Consider the following 24,341-nt stretch of genomic DNA (forward strand, 5'->3'; position numbering starts at 1 on the left):
TTTGTTCCACATTGTTCTCCCTCTCTATCCAGGATCTCCTACATAGATTCCCCTTGGAGTGGTTGACAGTGGTAGCTGGGCACCATCTAGTTCTTCTGGTCTCATAGTCATATAAGCTGAGGATCTCATGGTATACCAGTCCCTTGGACTAATTTTTTCCATGTGTCTTTGGTTTTCTTCATTCTTTGCTCTGGATGAGGAGAGACCTATCATTGTATCTAGATGGGTGCTTGCAAGCTTTTAAGATTCCAGTCACTACATGCCAAAGTAGGATGTGGAACAACGTTTTCTTATAGTATGCTATGCCAGTTTAACTTGATATCCTCTGTGACCATGGTCCTGAGCCCACAGGTCCAGCTACTCACTCCCTCCTGGTAGCTGGCTGTGGCTAAGAAATGACTACAGCCTTGTCTCTTGTCAGCTCTACTGTATACCTGGACATTCTTACAGAACATATAAATACACTTGTGGAAACCTTGTCTGCCAGCCCTATACATGGTCATGTGCACACTCCTCCCCTGCATAGATATAACTGATCGTTCAGTGTGTCCACCTATCCATCCACCAATGTTTGCCATCCATGTTTGCCATCATTGACATTGTAGTACTGTATGTGCAAAAGTGTTAATCTTTGTTGTCTGAGGAAGACCATTTTTAAGGTCTTACTTTTGACTTCTCTGGGGAAGCCTTCCGTCTCTATTGTACCTCATTGCTTCTCCAAACCCTTGTCAAAAAGAGGTACCTCTACAAGGCTTGGCCCCACTATATATCTGCTTCCCTCATCCAAAAGCCTCTGTATCAGTGAATGCGTACCTGGAGATGCTTCCTGGGAGTGAGGCAGTGTTTGCTGTGCATGGTGGTGGTAGAACTCCTCATGGGGAATGTGGAAGCCTAGTTATTGAAACCAAGAAGGCAGAAGCTTTGCAGAGGCAAAACCCCTAACTCTTGGTATCATTTCCCAGCCTTGGGAAGATGAGATGCTGTTAGCCCAAGAAATGCCTTCCTACTCTATAGTGGAATTTCTAGAGTCCTACCACTATAGTCTTTCTTTCTAGGCTAATGTTTCAGTTCCTTGTTAAATATATTCAATTGAAAATTTATTATGTGCTGAGCATGACACAAGATGGTTGGATGACAATGGTGGGCAAATACAGACATGTTTCTTGCTCTTGTAGAGCCCATAGTCCCTTAACATGGAAGAGTCTTGGAAAGGAGTACAGTTTTAATGTGTCTAGTTACTTATGGTTTAGAGTAAATGAATTTTGCTATATGTAGGTGTTTTCCAAGTATCAGAGTCAAGGGAGGAAATCATGCTTGGGGACTCCGAGGTAACTTACTGATTTCCCAGTGTTGGCCTACAGTGGTACATGGTTGTGATAGCATCAGAGCATAGGCCCTTGGATTCTCTCTAGAGAGTTCCTGTGTTCTTGGAAGTCCTCACTTGAGACAAAGTCCTCTCGGGGAGCCTTGAAGAGGCTGGGACCATGAAGGAAAAACAAGGAGAAGTGGTCCCCATAGTGGGTGAAGACAGGACCCTTATCTTCCGTCAACTTGTGACAAGAATGTATTCAACCACAACCATGTTCTAAACACTGTGCTAGTTATCAACACTGTGTACTGTTGGACCAGAGCTTAACCCAGAGCTTAAAGTCCTTATGGTTTTGATGTTGGGAACTGTAGTTTCTCTGGTTAGAAGAGAGAAGTTGATGTTGTTCTTGGCTTGGAAGAATCTCTTGGTCTTCATTTTCCTTGAAGAAAAGCCCTGTCTGACCCTGCCTTCTGGTGTAGGTCACCCCTCCCAGGACTTATGTCAGACCCATGTTCCTTCAGGGTCTGAGAACCCACCCAGGGTGCTGGATGAATAGAATAGTTTAGCAAGAACATTGGCTTCTGCTCAGAGATGATAGAGCTTCCTGACCCTGTCCTCCACATTCATGTCTGTCAGTCCAAATGGATTGGAGGCACATGTAAGATCTTTGGTTGGCTTCCTCCCTACCCCCTCAGCAAGCTTTTGAGTCACATTTTGATACCAGCTGTTTTGTGCTCAGGGAGTGAAAACTTATTTTAATATTGCCCAAGAAAAACATCTTTAGGAAGGTAACTCTGCTGCTGAAAGCTTTAGTGACTGAATACCTTGTCAAGAGTCCCTACATTGCTTCCTTTCTCCTTACCCTTTCATTACTAGAATGGAGGCTTCTAGAGGTGCTACCTCTGATTCCTTTGCATTGCCCTGGTGGTCTTCATCCCAGTAACATTCAGTGGCAGGCACTTAGTCAATCTTATATCATAAGATGATAGAGTTCCTTTTGGAATTGTCTAGACTATTGCCTCTCGGTTTTTGTGTTCACTGGTAAAGATTGTTTCTTTGGAAATTCCTAATGCTTGCAGTGGAATAAGCATGGACCAAGATGCTAGAAAAATGTAGTTTATTTCATGTATCCATCACATCTTAGTTGTGTGGTCCTGAGCAAGCTCAGTAACCTCTCAGAGCTTTAGCTTCCTTGGTTACTAAAAATAGTACCTATTTGCAGGGTTATTGTAGGATTAAATGAAATACTATGTGAGAACTTATCTTGAGCAATGTCTAATGCATCAATTACTTGCAAGATATTGACCTTTTCTCAAGAGTGAAAGAGACAAAATCAGATGAACGTGAGTATCAGGGATGCAGGTAACATGTAACATGGAAGATGCAGAGGACTTTGGTAATTGGAAAGCCCTTTTCAGCGGACCAATAAATATTCATTCAAAACACATCTTGAATGTCCATTCAGTAGTAGGCTGTGGGGTTACAGCCATGGGCATGACTCAGTCTTGGCTGTTAAGGAGAGTACAAGAAAAGAGCCAAACCCAAATTATTGCATGAGCTTTGGGAGTACAAAGGAGGGAGAGATTCTCTGAGGAAATGGCCTATATTCTGAGATCTGAAGAGGGAGGAAGAGTTAGCCAAGTGTAGGTGTGGGAGATGGGCAAAGATATTCCAAACAGAGGTAACAGCATGCCTGGATTGGAAGCTCAGAAAGAAGGGAGGTGGCAGTTCAGGGAATGCAGCAGGTTGTTCAAATGGAAGTGTTAGGCAGAAAAGCTAATAGTGTCTACTCTCTGCTCTAGACTTTAGAACTGTGGGTTATGATAGAATATATTTTGCCATTGCCACAGATTTTAAATGGGTGGAACAGAACAGACACTTCACAAGGCGAAAGAGATATCTTTCTCCCTTTATTATCCTTTCTCTTCATCCCAAGTCCTGAGCCCAGGATGGGTATTTTCATTATTTTATTTTTTTAAATACATTTTATTGAAATATAATTTATGTACAGTGAAATACACAAAACTAAAGTGACATGGGTCAATGCATTTTTTTTTTTCAGTGTACCCTCTCCTCCCCTCCCACCCCTGGTAACCAACAAAGAAAGTTTCCTTCCATATATAAACCTCTCCTTGACTTTTTACAGTAAGAAACTCATACTATATTTGTCCTTCTGTGACTGACTTATTTCACTCAGCATAATGTCCTCTAAGTTAATCCACGTTATGTGGTGTTTTGCAGATTCTACATTATTCTTTTAGTGTTGCATAGTATTCCATTGTATATATGTACCATAGTTTGGTTATCCATTCTTTTGTTGATAGGAAAGTAGGTTGTTGCCATCTTTTTGCTATTGTAAATAGTGCTGCGATGAACATGGGTGTGCATGTATCTGTTCTTGTCCTGGCTCTCACTTCTTTAGGATATATACCTAGTAATGGGATTGCTGACTCAAATGGTATTTATAATTCCAGCTCTTTAAGGAATTACCATACTGCTTTCCACAGTGGTTATATCATTTGACAATCCCACCAGCAATGTCTGAGAATCCCTATCTCTCCACATCCTTACCAGCATTTGTTATTTTCTGTCTTGTTGAACTGCGTCATTAGTGCTGGGGTGAGATGACATCTCGTTGTTTTGATTTGCATCTCTCTGATGGCTAATGATAATGAACATTTTTCATGTATTTGCTGGCTGCCTGAATATCCCCTTTGGTGAAGTGTCTGTTCATGTCTTCAGCCCATTTTTTAATTGGATTGTTAATAATTTTGTTGTTGAGGTGTTGGCGTTTTCTATAAATTTTTGAGATAAGTCCCTTGTCAGATATGTCATTGCCAGTTATTTTTTCCCAATCTGTAGGTTCTCTTTTGACACTTTTGGAGCAGTCTTTTGAAACACATAAAAAGTTAATTTTTAGAAGGTCCCATTCTTCTAGTTTATCTTCAGCTGTTTGTGCATTTGGTGTTACTTGACAGACTGTTTATGCCATAAATTAGGGCCCCTAAATTTGCCTGTGTTTTCTCCTTCAGGAACATTATAGTTTTAGGTTTCACATTTAAGTCTTTAATCCATCTGGAGTTAGTTTTTGTGTATGGTGTGAGGTACGGATATTGTTCCATTTTTCTGTAAATGGATATCCGGTTTTGCCAGCAGCATTTGTTAAAGAGACCATCTCTTCTCCATTTAATGGATTTCAGCCCTTTGTCAAAAATCAGCTGACCATAGGTCAATGGATCTATTTCTGGGTTCTGTTTTTTTTTTTTTTTCCAATTGTGTTTTGGGTGAAAGTTTACAGAGTAAATTCACTTTCTGTATAGCACCTCACAAATACTTTGTCCCATGACATTGACTACAATTTACCACAATGCAACAGCTCCTCACCTACTTCCTCCCCATTGTTACCTCTTTCCTGTGTCCTTACTTCCATGCACACCTGCCCCCGAGCTGTCTCCCTATGCACACATAGCCCTTCTATTCTCTCATGATTGTTCTCTCCAAGGTTTGTATCTACCTAATGTAAATGTTCAGATCATATGCGTGTCTTTTGTTTGCCGGGAGGCCACAGGAGTGGGTTCAATTCCAGACCTGAAGGGCAGCTAGGGGCCATAATCTCAGGGGTTTCATCAGGCTCTATCAGACCAGCAAACCTGGTCTTTTTTTTTTTGATTTTGAGTTTTGTTCCACATTGATCTCTTACTCTATCCATGATCTCCTACATAGATCCTCCTCTGACTGGTTGACGGTGTTCTGATCTCATAGTCATATCACATGGTGTACCAGTCACTGGACTAATTATTTCCATGAATCTTTGGTTTTGTTCATTCTTGTTTGCTCTGGATGAGGAGAAACCCATTGTTGCATTTAGATGGCCACTTGAAAGGTTTTAAGATCCCAGTTGCTACTCGCCAAAGTAGGATGTAGAACAATGATTTGTGTAGTATGTTATGCCAGTTGAGCTTGATGTCCCCTGCGACTACGGTCCCAAGCCCACGGGTCCAACTACTCCCTCCCTCTGGGTAGCTGGCTGTGGCCAAGAAGTGACTACAACCTTGTCCCTTGTCAGCTCTGCTATATACTTGGGAATACTTACAGAACATACCAATACACTTGTCTGCCAACTCTATACATGTTCTTGGGTACACTCCCCCCTGCATAGACATACTTAATAATTAAGCCTGTCCACCCATCTATCCACCTGTATATCCATCTTTGCCTTCACTGACACTACAGTACTTTATGTGTAAAAGGGTTCATCTTTGTTTTCCTCCCATGTACCTCTCTATGTCTTCCTCTTCCTCAGTGCCACCGTGTTGATTGATAACTCACATTTGGTACATTGCCCTTCTCTTTATCCAACTCAATACTTGTCTCTACCTATCTAACAGTGTTCTCTCCCCTCCTACCCCTAGTAACCAACAGGAAAAATTTCCTTCCATATATAAACTTTTCTTTACTTTTTACTATCATGTACTAATATGATATTTGTCCTTCTGTGATTGACTTATTTCACTCAGCATAAGATACTCCAAGTTCATCCATGTTATGTGGTGTTTTGCAGATTCTACGTTATTCTTTAGGGTTGCATAGTATTCCATTGTGTGTATGTACCATAGTTTGGTTATCCATTCCTCAGTTGATGGACACCTAGGTTGTTTCCATCTTTTTGCTTCTGTAAATAGTGCTGCGATGAATATAAGTGTGCATATATCTGTTCTTATCCTGGTTGTCACTTCTTTAGGATATGTAACTAGTAATGGAATGACTAGGTCAAATGGTATTTCTAATTCCAACTTTTTAATGAATTGCCACACTGCTTTCCACAGTGGCTACATCATTCCACAGTCCCACCAGCAGTGTATGAGAGTCCCAATCTGTCTGCATCCTCACCAGTATTTGTTATTTTTTGTCTTGTTGATCTTTGCTACTAGTCTTGGGAGAAAATAGTATCTCCTTGTTGTTTTGATTTACATCTCTCTAATAGCTAATGATCATAGGAATTTCTTCGTATGTTTGTGGGCCACCTGAATATACTCTTTGGTGAAGTGTCTATTCATGTCTTCTGCCCATTTTTTAATTGAATTATTTGTCTCTTTGCTGTTGAGGTGTTGGGGTTTTCTATAAATTTTAGAGATAAATCCCTTGTCAGGTATGTCGTTGCTGAATATTTTTTCCCAATCTGTAGGTTCTCTTTTGACTCTTTTGGAGAAGTCTTTGGATGCACATAAAAATTTAATTTTTAGAAGGTCCCATTCATCTAGTTTGTCTTCTGCTGTTTGTGCATTTTGGGTTATGCCTGGTAGTGTATTTATGCCATATATTACCCAAAACAAATCAAACCCACTGCCATAAAGTTGTATCCAACTCTTGGCAACCCCTCCTTGGGTTTCTGAGCCAGTGTCACTACAGAAGTAGATTGCCCAACCTTCCTTCTGAGGAGTGGCTGGTGGATTTGGACCACCATTCTTCTGGTTAGCAGTCAAATGCTTTAGACATAGGGCCCCTAAATTTCCTCCTAGTTTTTCCTTGAGGAAGGTTACAGTTTTAGGGTTCACATTTAAGTCTTCGATCCATCTGGAGTTAGTTTTTGTGTATGGTGTGAGGTACAGACCTTATTTAATTTTTTTGCAAATGGATATCGAGTTTTGCCAGCACCATTTAATGGATTTCAGCCATTTGTCAAAGATTAGCTGACCATAGGTTGATAGATCTATTTCTGGGTTCTCAGTTTTATTCCATTGGTCTATGTGTCTGTCATTACACCAATACCAGGCAGTTTTGACTACTGTGGCTGTATAGTAGGTTTTGAGAGCCAGCAGTGTGAGACTTCCTACTTTATTCTTCTTCAGTTTGTTGTTGTTGTTGTTATGTGCTGTCAAGTCAGCCCTGACTCATAGCGACCCCTCCTTGGGTTTCCGAGGCAGTATGACTACAGAAGTAGGATTGCCCAACCGTTCTTCCGAGGAGTGGCTGGTGGGTTTGAACCGCCAGCCTTCTGGTTAGCAGTCAAGTGCCTTAGGCACTGTGCTACCCGAGCTCCTTCTTCAGTAGTGCTTTGCTTATCCAAGGTTTCTTTCCTTTCCATATAAACTTAGTGATTGGTTTTTCCATATCCTTAAAAAATGTTGATAGGATCTGGATTGATATTGCATGAATGTATAGATTGCTTTGAGTAGAACTACATTTTCACAATATTCAACCTTCCTATTCACAAGCATGGTATGTTCGTCCATTTATGTAGATCTCTTATGGTTCCTTGAAGTAGTGTTTTATAGTTTTCTTTGTACAGGTCTTTTGTGTCCCTGGGAAGGTTTATTCCTAAGTATTTTATTGTTTTGGTTGTTATTGTAAATGGTATCCATTTCCTTATTTCTTTTTCAGCAAGCTCTTTGTTGGTGTAGAGGAATCTAACTGATTTTTGGATGTTGATCTTCTATCCTGCACTATTCTAAATCTCTCAATTAATTTCAATAGATTTTTTTACTGGTCTCCTGGGTTTTCTGAGTGTAGGATCATATCATCAGCAAATAGGGAGAGTTTGATTTCTTCCTTACCAATTTGGATGCCTTTGATTTCCCTTTGTTGCCATATTTCCCTGGCTAGGACTTCCAATACAGTGTTGAATAGAAGTGGTGATAGAGGGCATCCTAGCCTGGTTCCTGTTTGTAAGGGGAATGGTTTCAGTCTTTTTCCATTGATAATAATTTTGGCTGTTGGTTTTGCATAGATGCCCTTTATTATGTTGAGGGTTGTCCCTTCTATTCCTATTTTGCTGAGAGTTTTGATCAGGAATGGGTGTTGGATTTTATCAAATGCCTTTTCTGCATCGATTGATATGATCATGTGATTCTTTTCCTTTGTTTTATTTATGTGGTGGATGACGTTGATCGTTTTTTTAATGTTGAACCATCCTTGCATACCTGATATGAACCCCACTTGGTCATAATGAATGATTTTCTTGTTGGAGTCTATTGGCTAGGATTTTGTGGAAGATTTTTGCATCTATATTCATGAGGGGTATTGGTTTATACTTTTCCTTTTGAGTGATGTCTTTGCCTGGTTTTGGTATCATGGTATTCTTACTTCATAAAAGGAATTAGGTAGGATTCCATCCTTTTGTATGTTTTGGAATAGTTTGAGTAGGATTGGTATCACTTCTCTGAAGGTTTGGTAGAATTCACCAGTGAAACTGTCTAGGCCAGGACTTTTTTGTTGGTAATTTGTTTATGTCCTGTTCAATTTCTTCTTTTGTTATGGATCTGTTCAACATTTCCACATCAGTCCGTGTTAGTTTAGGTAAGTTGTATGTTTCTAGAAATCTGTCCATTTCTTCCAGATTTTCAAATTTGCTGGAGTACAGTTCTTCATAGTATCCTGGTATTGTTGTTGTTGTTATGTGCCGTCAAGTTGGACCCGACTCATAGCGACCCCTCCTTGGATTTCCGAGGCAGTATCACTACAGAAGTAGATTGCCCCATCTTCCTTCCGAAGAATGGCTGGTGAATCCTGGTATTAGCCTTTTTTTTTTTTTTTTCAATTGGTTCTGTTATGATGTTGCCCCTTTCGTTTCTTATTTGTGTTACTTTTATTCTCTCCCTCTTTTCCTTTGTTAAATTTGCCAGTGGTTTGTCAATCTCATTAATCTTTTCAAAGAACCAACTTCTAGTCTTACTGATTTTTTCTATTGTATTTCTATTTTCTGTTTCATTGATTTCTGCTTGAATCTTTATTATTTCCTTTCTTCTCGTGACTGTAAGTTTTTCTTGCTGTTCTTTTTCTAATTTTTGGAGATGTTGGTTTACAGTGTTTATTTTGGCTATTTCTTCTTTTTTGATGTGTGCATTTATTACTATCAACTGCCTCCGATACCTGCTTTTGCTGTGTCCCAACGATTTTGGTCTGTTGTGTATTCATTCTCATTTGATACAAGGAAATTTTGAATTTCATTTTTTATTTCTTCTCTTACCCAGTCTTTCGTAAGGAGGGTTTTGTTCAGTTTCCATGTGTTTGCTCTTTTTCCATTGTTCTTCCTATTTTCCTTGTTCTATTCCTATTTCTTATTTGATAGCATAGTGATCTCAGAAGATGCTTTTCAGTATTTCAATGTTTTTAAATTTATGAAAGCTTGCTTAATGGCCTGACATATGGTCTATCCTAGAGAATGTTCCATGTGCACTGGAAAAGAATGTATATTGTGCTGTTGTTGGGTGAAATGCTCTGTAGATGTCTATATGGTCAAGTTGGTAGATTGTATTATTTAGCTCTTCTGGGTCTTGGTTTAGTTTCTTTCCAGTTGTTCTATCTTTCATTAAAAGTAGTGTATTAAAATCTCCCACCATGACTGTGGAGCATTCATTTGCCTTTTCAACTCTTTTAAAGTCTTATTTATATATTTTGGGACTCTTTCATTGGGTCCATAGATATTTATTATGGTTATATCTTCTTATTCAATGGATCTGTTCATCATTATATAATGTCCTTTCTTGTCTCTTATGGTGGTTTTTTCTTAAAGTCAATTTGATCAGAAATTAATCTTGCCAGTCCTACTCTTTTATGGTTGCCATTTGCTTGATATATCTTGTTACAGCTTTTGATTTTTAGTCTATTTTTGTCTTTGTCTCTAAGGTGGGTCACTAGTAGACAGCATATCGATGGGTTATGTTTTCTTATCGATTCTGCAACTCTCTGTCTCTTGAGTGGGGCATTTAATCCATTGACATTCAGTGTAATTATTGACAAGTATGAATTGGTTACTGTTATTTTGTTATGTGTTTTTTGGTGTTCCTGGTTTCTTTGTTCCATGTAATTTTCTGTGCTGAGCTCATTATGTTTATGAACTGTGTTTTTATTTCCTTTGATGCTATTGTTGTTGTTGTTGTTGTTGTTGTTTGCCATCGAGTTGGCCCCGACTCATAGCGACCCCTCCTTGGGTTTCCGAGGCAGTTTCACTACGGAAGTAGGATTGCCCAACCTTCCTTCCGAGGAGTGGCTGGTGGGTTTGAACCGCCTGCCTTCTGGTTAGCAGTCAAGTGCCTTAGCCACTATGCTACCAGAGCTCCCGTTGTTGTCCTTTTTTTTTTTTTATTGTGATGTGAAGGTTTGTCATTTTTCTTTGAGGTTAACCTGTGATTTATAATTTGCTCCCCTGTTTTAAAAAATTCCATCCTATCTTGCAACTCTCTTGACTTACTCACCATTTAGAAGTTCTGTAACTACACTATTTTGCCCCTCTTTATTTTGTAGATATCCTCATTTGCCAATTGATGTGTCTGGTTCCCTGTTCCCAATGTTATAAGCTTATTTTACTTTGGATATGTCCGTAGCTGTATTGATTTCTGGTTTATATTATCTTGTGTATTAATGGTCGGTTGTTATTTGCTATTATTGTTTCTCTGTTCAAAGGACTCCCTTTAGTATCTGTTGTAAGGTTGGTCTGGCTTTAATAAATTCCCTTAATTTCTGCTTATCTGGAAATCTCCTAATTTCACCATCAAATTTGAGGGACAATTTTGCCGGGTAGGTAATAGTTGGTTGGAAATTTTTGTCTTGTAGAGCTTTATATATACCTTCCCATTGCCTTCTCACTTGCATGGTTTCTACTGAGAAATCAGAGCTTATTCTTATTGGTTGTCTTTTGTAAGTGACTTTTCATTTTTCCCGTGCTGCTTTCAAGATTCTTTCTTTGTCTTTGGTTTTGATGAGCTTGATTATGGTGTATCTTGGTGATTTTCTTTTGGCATCTGTCCTATTTGGGGTTCATTGGACTTCTTGAATGGATATATTCTCATCTTTCATCGTATCAGGGAAGTTCTCTCCCAACAAAGCTCGCACAATTTTCTCAGTGGTTTTCTTTTTTCTTCCTGTTCTGGAATTCCGATTACACCTTGGTTTTTCCTTTTGATGGTATCCCACATGAACCTTAGAGTTTCTTCATTTTGTTTTGATCTTTTTTCTGTTTGATCCCTTTCCAAAGAATTATTCAGGTATTTGTTTTCAATGTCATTAGTTCTGTCTTTCATTGATTCAGTTCTATTCCTTTGCCCTTGCAATCTTATTTTTTCTGAAAATTTAGTATGAATCTTCCTGATTTCTATCTGTAGATTTTGTATCATTTCTAATTTTTCACCATTTTGTTCTTGTATTTTCTTCTGAAATTGTTCTAGAATTTTGTCTATGTTTTCCTTAATTTTGTCAGTGTTTCTATGATCTGTCTCTCAATCCTTTGAAGATACCTAAATAGAGTTCTTTTGAATTCCTTATCAGGGAATTGCAGTGGTGCTTCTTCCTCATGGATGTGTCATGGGTCTGTATACTTCTCTCCTGTTTCTACCACTTTATCTTGCTTCTTTGTGTGACTGTGATGGTCTCTTGTCTCCAAGACACTGTGATGTTGTTATATTTAGATATCTGTTAACTGTTCATGAGGCAAGTTAAGGGTGAGTCACGTTCTTCTTGATGGTCATTTATCATTGGCCAGTTGGTGGAGAAGGAAAGGTCGCTCTCAGTAAGTAAAACTGCAGGAGGTGCAAGTGTAGTTGTGTCATATAGGCATTGTTGCTGTCTCCCACTAAGTTAGACAGAAACATCAATTGAATAACCATCGAAAAGTAAAAGCAAGTGGACAAAAAACACACTGTGTAGACACATAGGAACAATAACCCGAAAAAGAAAAGAAAAAAAAAAAAACAATATTTGGGAAAAGGGCAATAAAAGAAAAAAAGGTAGAGTAGGAGAATAATGAAATAAAAAATGTGAAAATTGCAAAAAGAAAAAAACGAATGAATGGGGTTAACCATGAGAAAGAAAATAATGGGAACCAGTAACAGGGAAGAGAGAAAAAGCTGAAAACTATAACCTGGGAAGGGAAGAATAAAGTATAATAATAAAAGTGATAATAATAATAATAACAATAATAATTTAAAAACAGACAAAAACAAACAAAGGAAAAAAAGTCTGGGTAGGGCATGGCAGGGCCCCCAGGCTCCGTCAGAGAACACAGACTGGGATGAAATTTCTGCCAGCCCAGAAGCTGGGTTGGAGTGAGGGATGGCCGCACCTCCATTCACCAATAAGCTGTGAGGTATAAGAGTAACACGGGAAATATCTCACCTTTACAGTCCTTGGCGTCTGGAATGTCCTTGTGGTTCCCAGCAAGTGGAGCCTATTCTTAAGTCTTGGGAATCTGGGAGAATGCTGTCACTTTAAATATCCAAAATGGTCAAACTGCTTGTATACATTCACATTGTATACCCTCCAGACAGGCAAAAGCCCACAGCTCAGCCCACCTTCCTCTTTGCTACTTCCCGTTTTATTCACCAGCTACTAGTGTAGTCCTCCATGCAGCCCCTGGCTAACAGGGCTGATTTTTAGGTTAATTCTTAGGGCCTAACACCACTCAGCAATATCCAAACTGTCTGTGCCATCAGGATTGCTGCCAGACAACAGCTCCGTATGTCTTCTTTTTTGGTGTTTTCATGCAAGTTCTTCTGCTAGTTGGTGTTTAGTCCACTTCTGTAACCTTCCCTTCAAAGCTCAGGGCTCCAGGATTATCTTCTGTATCTGTGTTAATTGGTTCCCCTTTTCTTTGTCGAAGAGAGTCTGTGAAGTCTGTCTCCCTATTCCGCCATCTTACTGGAACTCCTATTTCTGGGTTCTTAATTCTGGTCCACTGGTCTGTTTGTCTGTCATTGTAACAGTAGCAGGCTGTTTTGACTACTGTGGCTATATAGTAGGTTTTGCGTTCCAGGAGTGTGAGACCTCCTACTTTGTTCTTCTTCAATAGTGCTTTGCTTATTCGAGGTGTCTTTCTTTTCAATATAAAATTAGTGATTGATTTTTCCATATCCTTAAAGAATGCTGATGGGATCTGGATTGGGATTGCATTGAATGTATAGATTGCTTTAGGTAGTGCTGACATTTTCAGTGTTCAATCTTCCTATCCACAAGCATGGTATGTCCTTACATTTATGTAGAAATCTTATGGTTTCTTGGAGCAGTGATTTGTAGTTTTCTTTGTACAGGTCTTTTGTGTCTCTGGAAAGTTTATTCCCAAATATTTTATTTTATTTTTTTGGAAGGTATTTATTGTAAATAATATTGATTTCCTTATTTCCTTTTTGGCAGTCTCTTTGCTGTTGTAAAGGAATCCAGCTGATCTTTGTATGTTGATCTTGTATCCCAGCACTGTCTAAATCTCTCAATTAGTCCCAGTAGTTTTTTGCTGAGTCTCTTGGGTTTTCTATTTATAGGATCATAGCATCAGCAAATAGGGATACTTTGACTTCTTCCTTACCAATTTGGATGCTTTTGATTTCCCTTTGTTGCCTTATTGCTCTAACTAGGTGTTCCAATACAATGTTGAATAGAAGTGGTGACAGAGGGCATCCTAGCCTGGTCCCTGTTTGCAAAGGGAATGGTTTCAGTCTCTCTCCATTGAGAATAATGTTGGCTGTTGGTTTTGTACATATGCCCTTTATTATGTTGAGGAATGTCCCTTCTATTCCTGTTTTGCTGAGGGTTTTCTTCAGTAGTGGGTGTTGCATTTTATCAAATGCTTTTTCTGGATCAATTGATAGGATCGTGTTGTTCTTTTCCTTTGTTTTATTTATGTCGTAGGTGACTTTGATTATTTTTCTAATGTTAAACATCCTTGCATACCTAGTATGAACCTCACTTGGTCATAATGTATTATTTTTTTGATATGTTGTTGGAGTCTATTAGCTAGAATTTTGTTGAAGATTTTTGCATCTATATTCAGGAGGGATATTGGTCTGTAGTTTTCCTTTAGAGTGATGTCTTTGGCTGGTTTTGCTATCAAGGTTATGCTTGCTTCATAAAATGAATTAGGGAGGATTCCATCCTTTTCTATATTCTGGAATAGTTTTAGTAGTATTGCTGTCAGTTCTTCTCTGAACGGTTGGTAGAATTCACCAGTGAAATTCACCTAGACCAGGGCTATTTTTTTTGCTCTTGGTAATTTTTTAAATGACTTGTTCAGTTTCTTCTATTGTTATGGATCTGTTTAAATTTTCTACCTCAACCTCTGTTAGTTTAGGTAAGTAGTATGTTTCTAGAAATCTGTCTATTTCATCTAGATTTTCAAATTTGTTGGAGTATAGTTCTTCATAGTATCCTGATATTATCCTTTTAATTATTGTTGGTTCTGTTGTGGTATCACCTAATTCGTTTCTTTTCCATGTTATTTGTATTCTCTCCTTCTTTTCCTTTGTTAAATATGCCATTGGTTTGTCAGTTTTATTCCTCTTTTCAAGGAACCAACTTCTAGTCTTGTTGATTTTTTTCTATTGTCTTTCTGTTTTCTGTTTCATTTATTTCTGCTCGAATTTTTATTTTTTGTGTTCTTCTGGTGGTTGTAAGCTTTTTTTTGCTGCTCTTTTTCCTAATTGTTGGACATGGTGGGTTAAGGTGTTGATTTTGACTCTTTCTTCTTTTTTTGATGTGTGAATTTAGGGCTATAAATTGGCCTCTGATCACTGATTTTGCTGTGTCGCAAAGGTTTTAGTATGTTGTGTTTTCTTTTTTGTTCGATTTAAGGAATTTTTTATTTCATTTTTTATTTCTTCTATTACCCAGTCATTTTCAAGGAGGGTGTTATTCAGCTTGCATGTGTTTGCTCTTTTTTCCATTCATCTTCCTATGGTTGATTTCTCATTTTATAGCATTGAGGTCTGAGAAGATGCTTTGCAGTATTTCGAAGTTTTTAAATTTACTGAGGTTTGCTTTGTGGCCTAATGTATAGTCTATCCTGGAGAATGTTCCATGTGTGCTGGAAAAGAATGTGTGTTGTGCTGTTGTTGTGTGAAGTGCTCTGTAGAAGTCTACAAAGTCAAGTTGGTGAATTGTATTGTTTAGATTTTTGATGTTTGTTGAGTATCTTTCCAGTTCTATCTTGATTGAAAGTGCTGTATTAAAGTCTCTTACTATGACTGTGGAGTCATCTATTTTTCTTTTCAGTTGTTAGAGTCTGGTTTATGTATTTTGAGGCTCTTTCATTGGGTGCGTAGATATTTATTATTGTTATGTTCTCTTGTTCAATGAAACCTTTAATCATTATATGATATCCTTCCTTGTTTCTTAATGTGGTTTTTGTCTTGAAGTCAGTTTTATCAGAAATTAATCTTTCCACTTCTGCTCTTTTATGGTTGCCATTTGTTTGATGTATCTTTTTCCAACCTTTGAGTTTTTAGTGTATTTTTGTGTTTAAGGTGTGTTTCTTATAGACAGCATTTTGATGGGTTATGTTTTCTTATCCAGTCTGTAACTCCCCATCTCTTGAGTTGTACATTGAATTCATTGACATTCAGTGTAATTATCAACAAGTATGAATTTGTTATTGCCACTTTGTTATGTGCTTTTTTGTGGTGTTGCTGATTTCTTTGTTCCATATAATTTTCTGAACTGAGCTCATTTTGTTTATGAATCATATTATCTCTTCCTTTGTTGCTGTTGTTTTATTATTTGCTAAATATTTGTACTTATCCTCTTTTTTAATTTGATGTGAAGGTTTATCATTTTTCTTTGAGGTTAACCTGTGATTTATAATTTTCTTCCCAAGTTTAGAACAGTCCATTCTATCTTGCAGTTGTCTTGACTTCCTTACCATTTAGAACTTCTGTAACTACACAGTTTTTTTTTTTTTTTCCCCTCTGTCTGTTTTGTAGTTTTCTTCATTTGTCAATTGATGTCTCTGGTTCCCTGTTTACTCTATCATAGGCTTATTTACTTTGGGTACTTCCATAACTGGCTTGGTTTCTGGGCTATGTCATCATATGTGTTAATGGTCAGTTGTTTGTTTTTGTTGGTTCTCTGTTCAAAGGACTCCCTTTAGTATCTTTTGTAAGGTTGGTCTGCTTTCAACAAATTCCCTTAATTTCTGCTTGTTCTAGTTACCTAGTGCTGCTCTAACAATAATATACCACAAAGGGGATGACTCGAAGAAACAGGAGTTTATTTTCTTACAGTTTAGAGGCTTTAAATCCGAGTTCAAAGTGCCAAGCTCTAGGGGCTGGGTGAAAGCCCCTCAACCTTGGGCTTCAGCTCTGCTTCCTGCTCCTGGCCCTAAAGCTGGAAGCTTTTCATCACTAAACTGCTGGCTTTTGAGGCTGACAAGCCCAAGGTTGACAAATAAAAAGGCATGGTCCTGATGTTAGTAAACCACACGGCAGGCCATTAATTCAAGTTCATTGAGTGTCCCAAGGTCTGCAGAGCATGGCAGGCTGCTGAACAGTGACACGGGTTTCAAGCATGCCATAAGCTAGAGACCATTCCCAAAGCTGCTGCTTATACACGGGAAGCAGACCACATCCTTAAAGCAACTACTCAGCTGCTTGTGGTAGTTCTCACCATGGAGTTGATTGCCAGTCTCATCATGGGGAATAACTACCACCAGCTTCCCAGCCACTCAACCAGGCCCAACCAAGTTGACATACAACCTTAACTACCACACTGCTTAACTAGAAATGCTCTAATTTCACCATCATATTTGAGGGATAGTTTTGCTAGGTTTCTCATTCTTGGTTGGAAATTTTTTTCTTTCAGGGTTTTATATATACCATCCCATTGTCTTTTCCCTTGCATGGTTTCTGCCAAGAAATCCGAGCTTAATCTTATTGGTTGCTCCTTGTAGGTAACTTTTCATTTTTCCCATGCTGCTTTCAGGATTCTTTCTTTGTCTTTGGTTTTGGTAAGTTTGATGATGATTTATCCTGGTGATTTTCTTTTGGTGTCTATCCTGTTTGGGGTTCATTGGACTTCTTGAATTGACATATTCTCATCTTTTATCATATCAGCGAAATTATCTTCCAACAAATCTTATAGTTTTCTCTGTAGCTTTATTTGTCTCTTCCTGTTCTGGAGTGCTGATTACACATAGATTATTCCTTTTGATGGTATCCCACATGAACCTTAAAGCTTTCTTCATTTTGTTTTGATCTTTTTTCTGATTGACTCCTTTCCAAAGAAATATTGAGATATTTGTCTCCAATGTCCCTAATTCTGTTTTCCGTTGATTCAATTCTACTCCTCTACCTGTTCAATGTGTATCTGTTTCTGAAAATTTAGTATTAATCTTCAGGATTTATATCTATGGATTTTGTATCATTTCAAATTTTTCTCTTATTTTGTCATTTTGTTCTTGTATTGTCCTTCAGAATTGTTCTTTGTTTCCCTCAATGTGGACAGTATTTTCTTTGATCTATCCATTGAAGGTAACTCAATATAATTTTTTTTTTTTTAATTCCTTATCAGGGAGTTGCAGTGCTGCTTCTTTTTCAGGGATGTTTTCTGGGTCTATACCCTGCTCACTTTTTTCTCCTGTTTTATCTTGCTTCTTTGTGCGGACTGTGATGGTCTATTATCTCCGAGACGTTTCACATTCTTGTGTCTATATTTAATTGGTGATTGTATGTTGGAGTGATTTGCTCAAGGTTTTCATTTCCTTTGGATGTTATCTAAGTAAGCAGGGTGCTGTGCTCCTCTATTCACTAGTTGGGAGCACTTACATACTCACCATCTGTCTCCTTTCCCATTGTCAGCCTTCTGTATGTACCTGCCATCTTTGGCAAGTGGAGCCTATTCTTAGGTCCCTGGAATCCAAATGATAATGCTGTCACTTTAAATATCCTAAATGTCCAATGTTTGTAAACATTCAAAATGGCTGCACCCTTGGTCACTTTAAATATCTAAAATGGCCACCACTTGCACACAATCAAAATGGCTGCGGTCCTTACAGCTGAAAATCCACAGCTCAGGTTCTCTCCCTCTTTGCTATTTCCCTTCCTAGTCATCAACCACCAGCACATTTGTCCCTGCAGCTCTTGGCGACCAGGGTTGATCTTTAGGTCAATTCTCAGGTCCCAACACCACTTGGACATCTTCAGGCTGTTGGTGCCATCAGAGTAGCTAACAGTCTGCAGCTCCATCCATCTCTGTACTCCAGAGTTTTCATTCAGATTATTCCACTAGTTTGTGCCTAATCCACTTCTGTATACTTCCTTTAAAAGCTCAGGGCTCTAGGATTATCTTCTGTATCTGTCAGTTGGTTTCTCTTTGTTGAAGAAGGTCTGTGTGGCTTGTCTGCCTATTCCACCATCTTACTGGAGGTCTCATATTTTATTATTGGTGGAAGGAGTCCAAGCACCAACATTCCATTGCTTCTGAGCTAGATTGTTTAATGTTGGGCCTTTTCTGACAGGGTTCACCTTTGGAAAATGAAAGGCTAGTGAAAAATTAGAATGCTAAATCATCACATTCTCCTTCCGTGTTTTCTTTGAGGAACAGCTAGGTTGAAACAAACCCGGTTATTATTATTTACTTATTTTATTTTTATTGTGCTTTGGGTGAAAGTTTACAGAGCAAATTCACTTCCCATGCAACAGCTCACATAGACTTTGTCTCATGACCCAGTTATTTTTTATTACTTCCAAATTACTCACAAAGCCCAAGTCTCACTATAGGTCAGTGAATACATTGCAGGAGAGGCCAAGCTTTTCACTATTAATTATAGTTCGCTTGTGAAAAGAATTGAGCCTGGCAATGCAGCTGGCAAACTAATACCCAATTCAGTAAATAATTGAGAGTCAAACCATTATTTTCTGAAAACTTGAAATTGTTCAAAGTACTTTCCTGATTAACACCTAAATAATAAAGTAATTATGTAATTAGTAATTAATTTGTCACTTTGGGATGCAATTTAATTTATTAACTTTTCTTTTAAGCTTAACACCAGAGGTAATAGTGGCTGTGGCTGAGGGAGATGTATTTTAGGGAACAGGGCTGGGAAGGGAGGGGCTGCTTGGCTTCTACATTCTATTGGGAGATGAGTGCACGCTAGGGTGGTAAGAGATATGTGTAGCTAAGACTCCGGGGTCTCTTTTCCAGGATTTGGAATGATCGTTGTCACTATTTTAAGTATATTCTTAGGCATTGAATAATAAGAGATTTTCTAGAAGATGGACGTTGTGTGTGTTTTTTTATGTGATGGAGTGTATTTTTTAATTCATTCCATATTCACTCAACAAGTGCCCTTTGTGGCCCACACTGATCTTTGAGATCAAAGAAGAACATGATTTTGCCATTTTCTTGCTCTTAAGAAGTTTATGTGTTGGTATTTATGTTGGTCTATATGTGTCTTATATGCATGTGCTTTCATTTATTTATTCTTCCATTCAACACATATTTTTTGAGAATTCTACTGCATGCCATTAACTATGATCAAAGCTGGGCATAATGTGAGGTTCCAGAAAAGGGCCCAGGTCTCAAAGGGCCCCTATTCTAATACAGGGCAGACAAGAAGCAGGTAAACAGATAACTATCTAAAATGACTTCGTTGTTGTTGTTACATACCATTGAGTCGGACTCGACTCATAACAACCTCTCTGTGGGTTTTAGAAGCAGTATCACTATGGAAGTAGATTGCTCAGCCTTCCTTCTGAGGAGTGGCTGGTGGGTTTGAACCACCAGCCTTCTGGTTAGCAGTCAGGTGCCTTAGGCACTATGGTCCAGAGCTCCTAAAATGACTTCAGCTAGTGATAAGTGCTTTAAAGAATATACAGCAACATAACGCTGGAGGTAACGCTGGAGGTGCCGTCTTAGATGAGTTGACCAGGTAAGGCAGAGATGTTATGTTAGCAAACACTTGAATGAAGTGAGGAGATGAGACCCAAGCAGAGTTACAGGCATAGAGATAAGCAAGTGCAGATGCCTCGAGTTTAGAAGTTCTTGGTACATTTGAGGAACACAGAAAAGGCCAGTATGATTAAAGCATAATGAAGGGGAAAAGTATAGGAGGCAAGGTTGAAGGAGGAGGGAGGACTAATCACAAAGGCACTCTGACTAGTCTGGGTTATAGAGAAGAGAGGCTCCTCTTAAAGCTTCTCATTACTGGTGTAGAGGTTCCTGGGGTGATGGCAGTGATGGTAATAATGGCAAACTAACCCGCATTTCATCTGCTTCTCCTTTTTCCAAGCTCGGTCGCAAATGTTATTTCATTTATTCCTCACCTCATTTCAGGAGGGTGAAGGATTTAGGTAAAGCCTAGAGAGGTTGAGTAACTTGCTCAAAGTTGTACAGCAGTGGCAGGCTAGGACCTGGACTTGAGTCCTAAGCTTCAGCAGCCTTTGTCACAGCTTATCTCAGACTGGGGATCCAAGTTGATGTCTTTAAGGCCTTGGCTCCCTTCTCTCAGCAATTTCAGATGACCGTTCAGACTGGTGTTCAGAAATTGGGATCCCTCCTTATTGTTTCAGACCACAGAACATAGTGCAGGGTATCAGTGATCTACTGGATCCCTTCTCCAAGCAACTCAGGTAAAGGAGACTGAGTCTCTTAAAAAATGATTATTCATAGATGGAGTTTTAATCAAATTCCAGTGCTGGGGGGAAAACTGGCCACCACCAGAGGGAAATTAAGGGAGAAGGAAGTAGCTTACAGTGTGGGCTGTTTGCCTTTGTCTATGGAAGCCAGAAGGAATGAGGAAAAAGGGTGCTTTTCTCTATAGAATCTTGGAAAATAAGGCTCTGGGTGACCTTGGACTGTGATCAGCATTAGGCCTGGACAGGACTCTGGGCTTTGGCATCCTTCAGACTGTGGATGGCCTACAAATGTCAATATCTGACTGAATTGGACTTGATTAAGACAGTGGAGATCAGTAGATATAATGGATAACCATGAATGAGATGGAAGACTGGAGGATACAGAAGAGTCTGGGAGGGTGGGAAATGGAAATGTTATCTGTAAGGTCCATGAGAGAGCTGTATAGTCATCATCCTATCCCTAGTGCTAAGCATAGCATCTTCCCTGTAGTTGATACTTAGTAAACATTAGTTTATTGTGAATTAGCAAAGTGAAGTGGGAGAAATAAAGAATTTACATCCAGCCAGGCTGAGTTTGAATTCTAGGTCTTCCCCTCTCTCCATAGTATTTGTGGGCAGATTATTTTGCCTGTCTTGACCTTCATTTCTTTGTGTATAAAGTAGGAACTACAGTGATCATCTCAGAGAGATGCTATGGTAATTCAGTACAGGCACTTGGTGTAGTGCCTGGCAGAGTGTGAGCCCTAAGTCAATGGCAGAATGAATTGTGGTTCTTGTGGTTTGTTGTACCTGTAGTGGCAGGCAACCACCTTGGTTAAAATTCTGTCACTCACTTTCTTGGTCTCCTTTTCAGCTCCTCCCACCTTTACAGAAACACCCCCCCAGTACATTGAGGCCAAGGAAGGTGGCAGTATTACCATGACCTGCACAGCTTTTGGAAACCCCAAGCCCATTGTCACCTGGCTCAAGGAGGGGACACTCCTAGGTGCTAGCAGGAAATACCAGGTAAGTACAGTTCTGTGATAAGGCCACTACAGTCTTTGTCCTCTCCTGATTCCATTTGCTTCCTCTCCCTCCACAAGCAGTCTCTCACTTCATGTGAATGCTGACATTGTGTGCACAGGCACAACGTGGAGGTGAGAAGCTGTCCCTGAACAGGAGGCAGACTGGTTGGAGAGGCTGTATCCCAATGTTGGAGGGAGGTGGAAAATGAAATGAAATTCTTTTCACATACCTGAGGCCCTGAGGCCATTTCCCCCTCAACTTCTTTAGACTGCATCGCTCTTGCTGCGTAGAGCATCTCAGGGGCCCAGAGGTGAGAGTGCTGAGCTCCGTCCCTCTTGGCCCCCAGGTGAGTGATGGGAGCCTGACCTTGATGGCAGTCAGTCGGGAAGACAGAGGTGCCTACACCTGCCGAGCATACAGCATACAGGGGGAGGCTGTCCATACTACCCACTTGCTTGTCCAAGGTAAGAGGGATGTCTGCAGGCTCTTTTTTCAGGGGACTACTAGTCAGCTGGGCTCTGAAGGGGATTCTTCCAGGGGCAAGTGTGGGTAGCAGAGGAGGGAGTAGAGGTAGCTCACAAAGAACTTGAGATAAGAGCCTCCCTGTGTACTTGTGCCTCATTGGAGCTCATGTGGCAGTCTGCAGGAAAGGGCCATAGCACTGTGGCTGTGGGATCACCCAGGGGGTGACAGTGAGGCCCCTTGGTGAGTGTGCTTCTGGTTTCTCCCTCTGTCCACATGACATCTTTCTCTCCCATGTCTCTGCCTTCCAGACAGGAGCCCTCCCTGGGGTCACTCATCCATCAGTGATGGAATCAATAAATAATGATCATAACTCAGTCCAAACACCAGACACTTAAATAACATCCAAGGCATTTGGCTTGGGAAGCTGGGGTCTTCAGCATCAGCACAGGGAGATGCTGGCCTTCCTGCTTAGAGCCCCAGGGTCTCCAGAAGGGGCTGGACAGCATCTGGTAGAAGGGTCTCTTCCATTTGCTGAACCCAGCCAGCTGCCTACCACCACCTGCTAAAGGGACAGTAGTTGGAGACTGACTCTGGCCTGTATCTGGGTGACAGGAACTGCTTTTCCTGCTCCTGACTTAGTGTTCTGTGATGGTGGCAGCTTTGATTAAAGCTGCCTCCTCTTTCAAGGGAGAGCTAGCCAGTTGTCTGAAGCCTCACTCTGGAAAGCCAGCACCAGGGACTGCTAGAATTTTACCCTTTCTTCACACTACTTCACCTCCCTGCTGCTTCTCCCCTAAATTCCTCTCTTAATCTCTGGCTGGTAAGCAGCTTGAGCCTCTTACTCCTCCAGTGACAAGATTATTCTGTGCTCTAGATTTAAAGAATGGCCTTTCTCCATCTGAGTGTTTTCTGATCACAGGCTCTGCTGTAGATAAGGGTGAACCCAGAAGGGTGTATGTATGAGCATGTTTGTATGAGTGTGTGAATTTAGATGGTTGGTTTGGGGAGCCAGGATTTATAGGAAAATTGTGAATGTGGGTAAATGTGTACTTCAAGAGGGCATCTGCAGACAGCTCAAGGGAACTGGGCACATGTGGCCACAACTTAGGATTTCTTGCATTTCTAAGATCCGTTGAGAGAACAGGAACCTGAGCACAGTAACCAGCTAGAAGTGTCTCCATGACAATTGCCTGGGGTTGGCTTGAACTCTTGGGCAGTGCCCCCTTCCCTGGGCTCAGGGCATCCTGAGGCCTTGCAGAGCTTCCTGAGAGGCTGTGGTGCTATTCTTCTTCTTCCACACTCTAGTCCCCTCCTCTCCTCCTCAGATGAGGTAACTATTTGTCTCCCTCTTTCCCCAGGGCCTCCTTTCATAGTTTCCCCTCCTGAGAACATCACTGTCAACATATCCCAGGATGCTCTGCTCACCTGCCGGGCAGAGGCGTATCCTGGCAACCTCACCTACACCTGGTACTGGCAGGATGAGAATGTCTACTTCCAGAAGTGAGCACCCTGCTCTGTCTCTCATAGGTCTTCCCCCAGGCTGAGAGGCAAGGTCTCTGGGTACAGACAGTGGGGTGGTCCAGTCCACATCCTTCATATGCTGAGGTGCGGGATGGGGCCTCTCTCTGCCCCACCTGGTACCCCTGCCTCCCATGTGGGGGACAACTGTGACTCACTACGGCCTTGTCTGGTGGAAGCCTTACCCTCACTTGTTCTCCCTCCACGTCTCCTTGCCTGCTTTGTAGTGACCTGAAGCTACGAGTGCGGATCCTGATAGATGGAACCCTGATCATCTTCCGCGTGAAGCCAGAGGATGCAGGGAAGTACACCTGTGTCCCTAGCAACAGTCTGGGGCGCTCACCCTCAGCCTCAGCCTACCTGACAGTGCAGTGTGAGTGGGGTGAGGGGGGCCTGTGGTTGTGGGATTTCCAGAGGGTGCAGGCCACTGTCACCAGACTTGAGAACGGAAGGCAGCAAACCTGAGTGTCATTTGAGGGCATGTGGGTGGGGAAATGACTGGGGAAGGAAGGACAGAAGGACATCTCAAGAGGAGATGAGACCTAGACTGGTCAGTAGGGATGAAACTATCATTTACTAGGTGTCTTGTATGGACCAGGAGTAACTACGCATGCTAGCTAATTCATCCTATAAGCTGAGTACAGGATGGATTCAAGGGTAATACTGACATCTGAACAATTGTCTTTGAACTGAATCCTGGCCAACACTTCCCT

The 24,341-nt window shown here is 40.4% G+C and overlaps 1 protein-coding gene across 1 annotated transcript in view; it reads left to right on the top strand.

The window, feature by feature from the left end:
• IGSF9B (immunoglobulin superfamily member 9B) overlaps nt 1–24,341 on the top strand; it is a 67,637-nt gene that overhangs the window by 14,093 nt on the left and 29,203 nt on the right. Inside the window, exons 4-7 of the mRNA XM_007948730.2 lie at nt 21,494–21,645; nt 21,992–22,109; nt 23,469–23,610; nt 23,856–24,001. Of these exons, the coding sequence (XP_007946921.2) occupies nt 21,494–21,645; nt 21,992–22,109; nt 23,469–23,610; nt 23,856–24,001 (558 nt within the window). The remainder of the gene's footprint in view (nt 1–21,493; nt 21,646–21,991; nt 22,110–23,468; nt 23,611–23,855; nt 24,002–24,341) is intronic.

The sequence above is a fragment of the Orycteropus afer genome, unplaced genomic scaffold, assembly GCF_000298275.1.
Source record: "Orycteropus afer afer isolate SDZICR_OR568_19922 unplaced genomic scaffold, OryAfe1.0 scaffold00221, whole genome shotgun sequence".
In the NCBI taxonomy this organism is placed as follows: Eukaryota; Metazoa; Chordata; class Mammalia; order Tubulidentata; family Orycteropodidae; genus Orycteropus; species Orycteropus afer.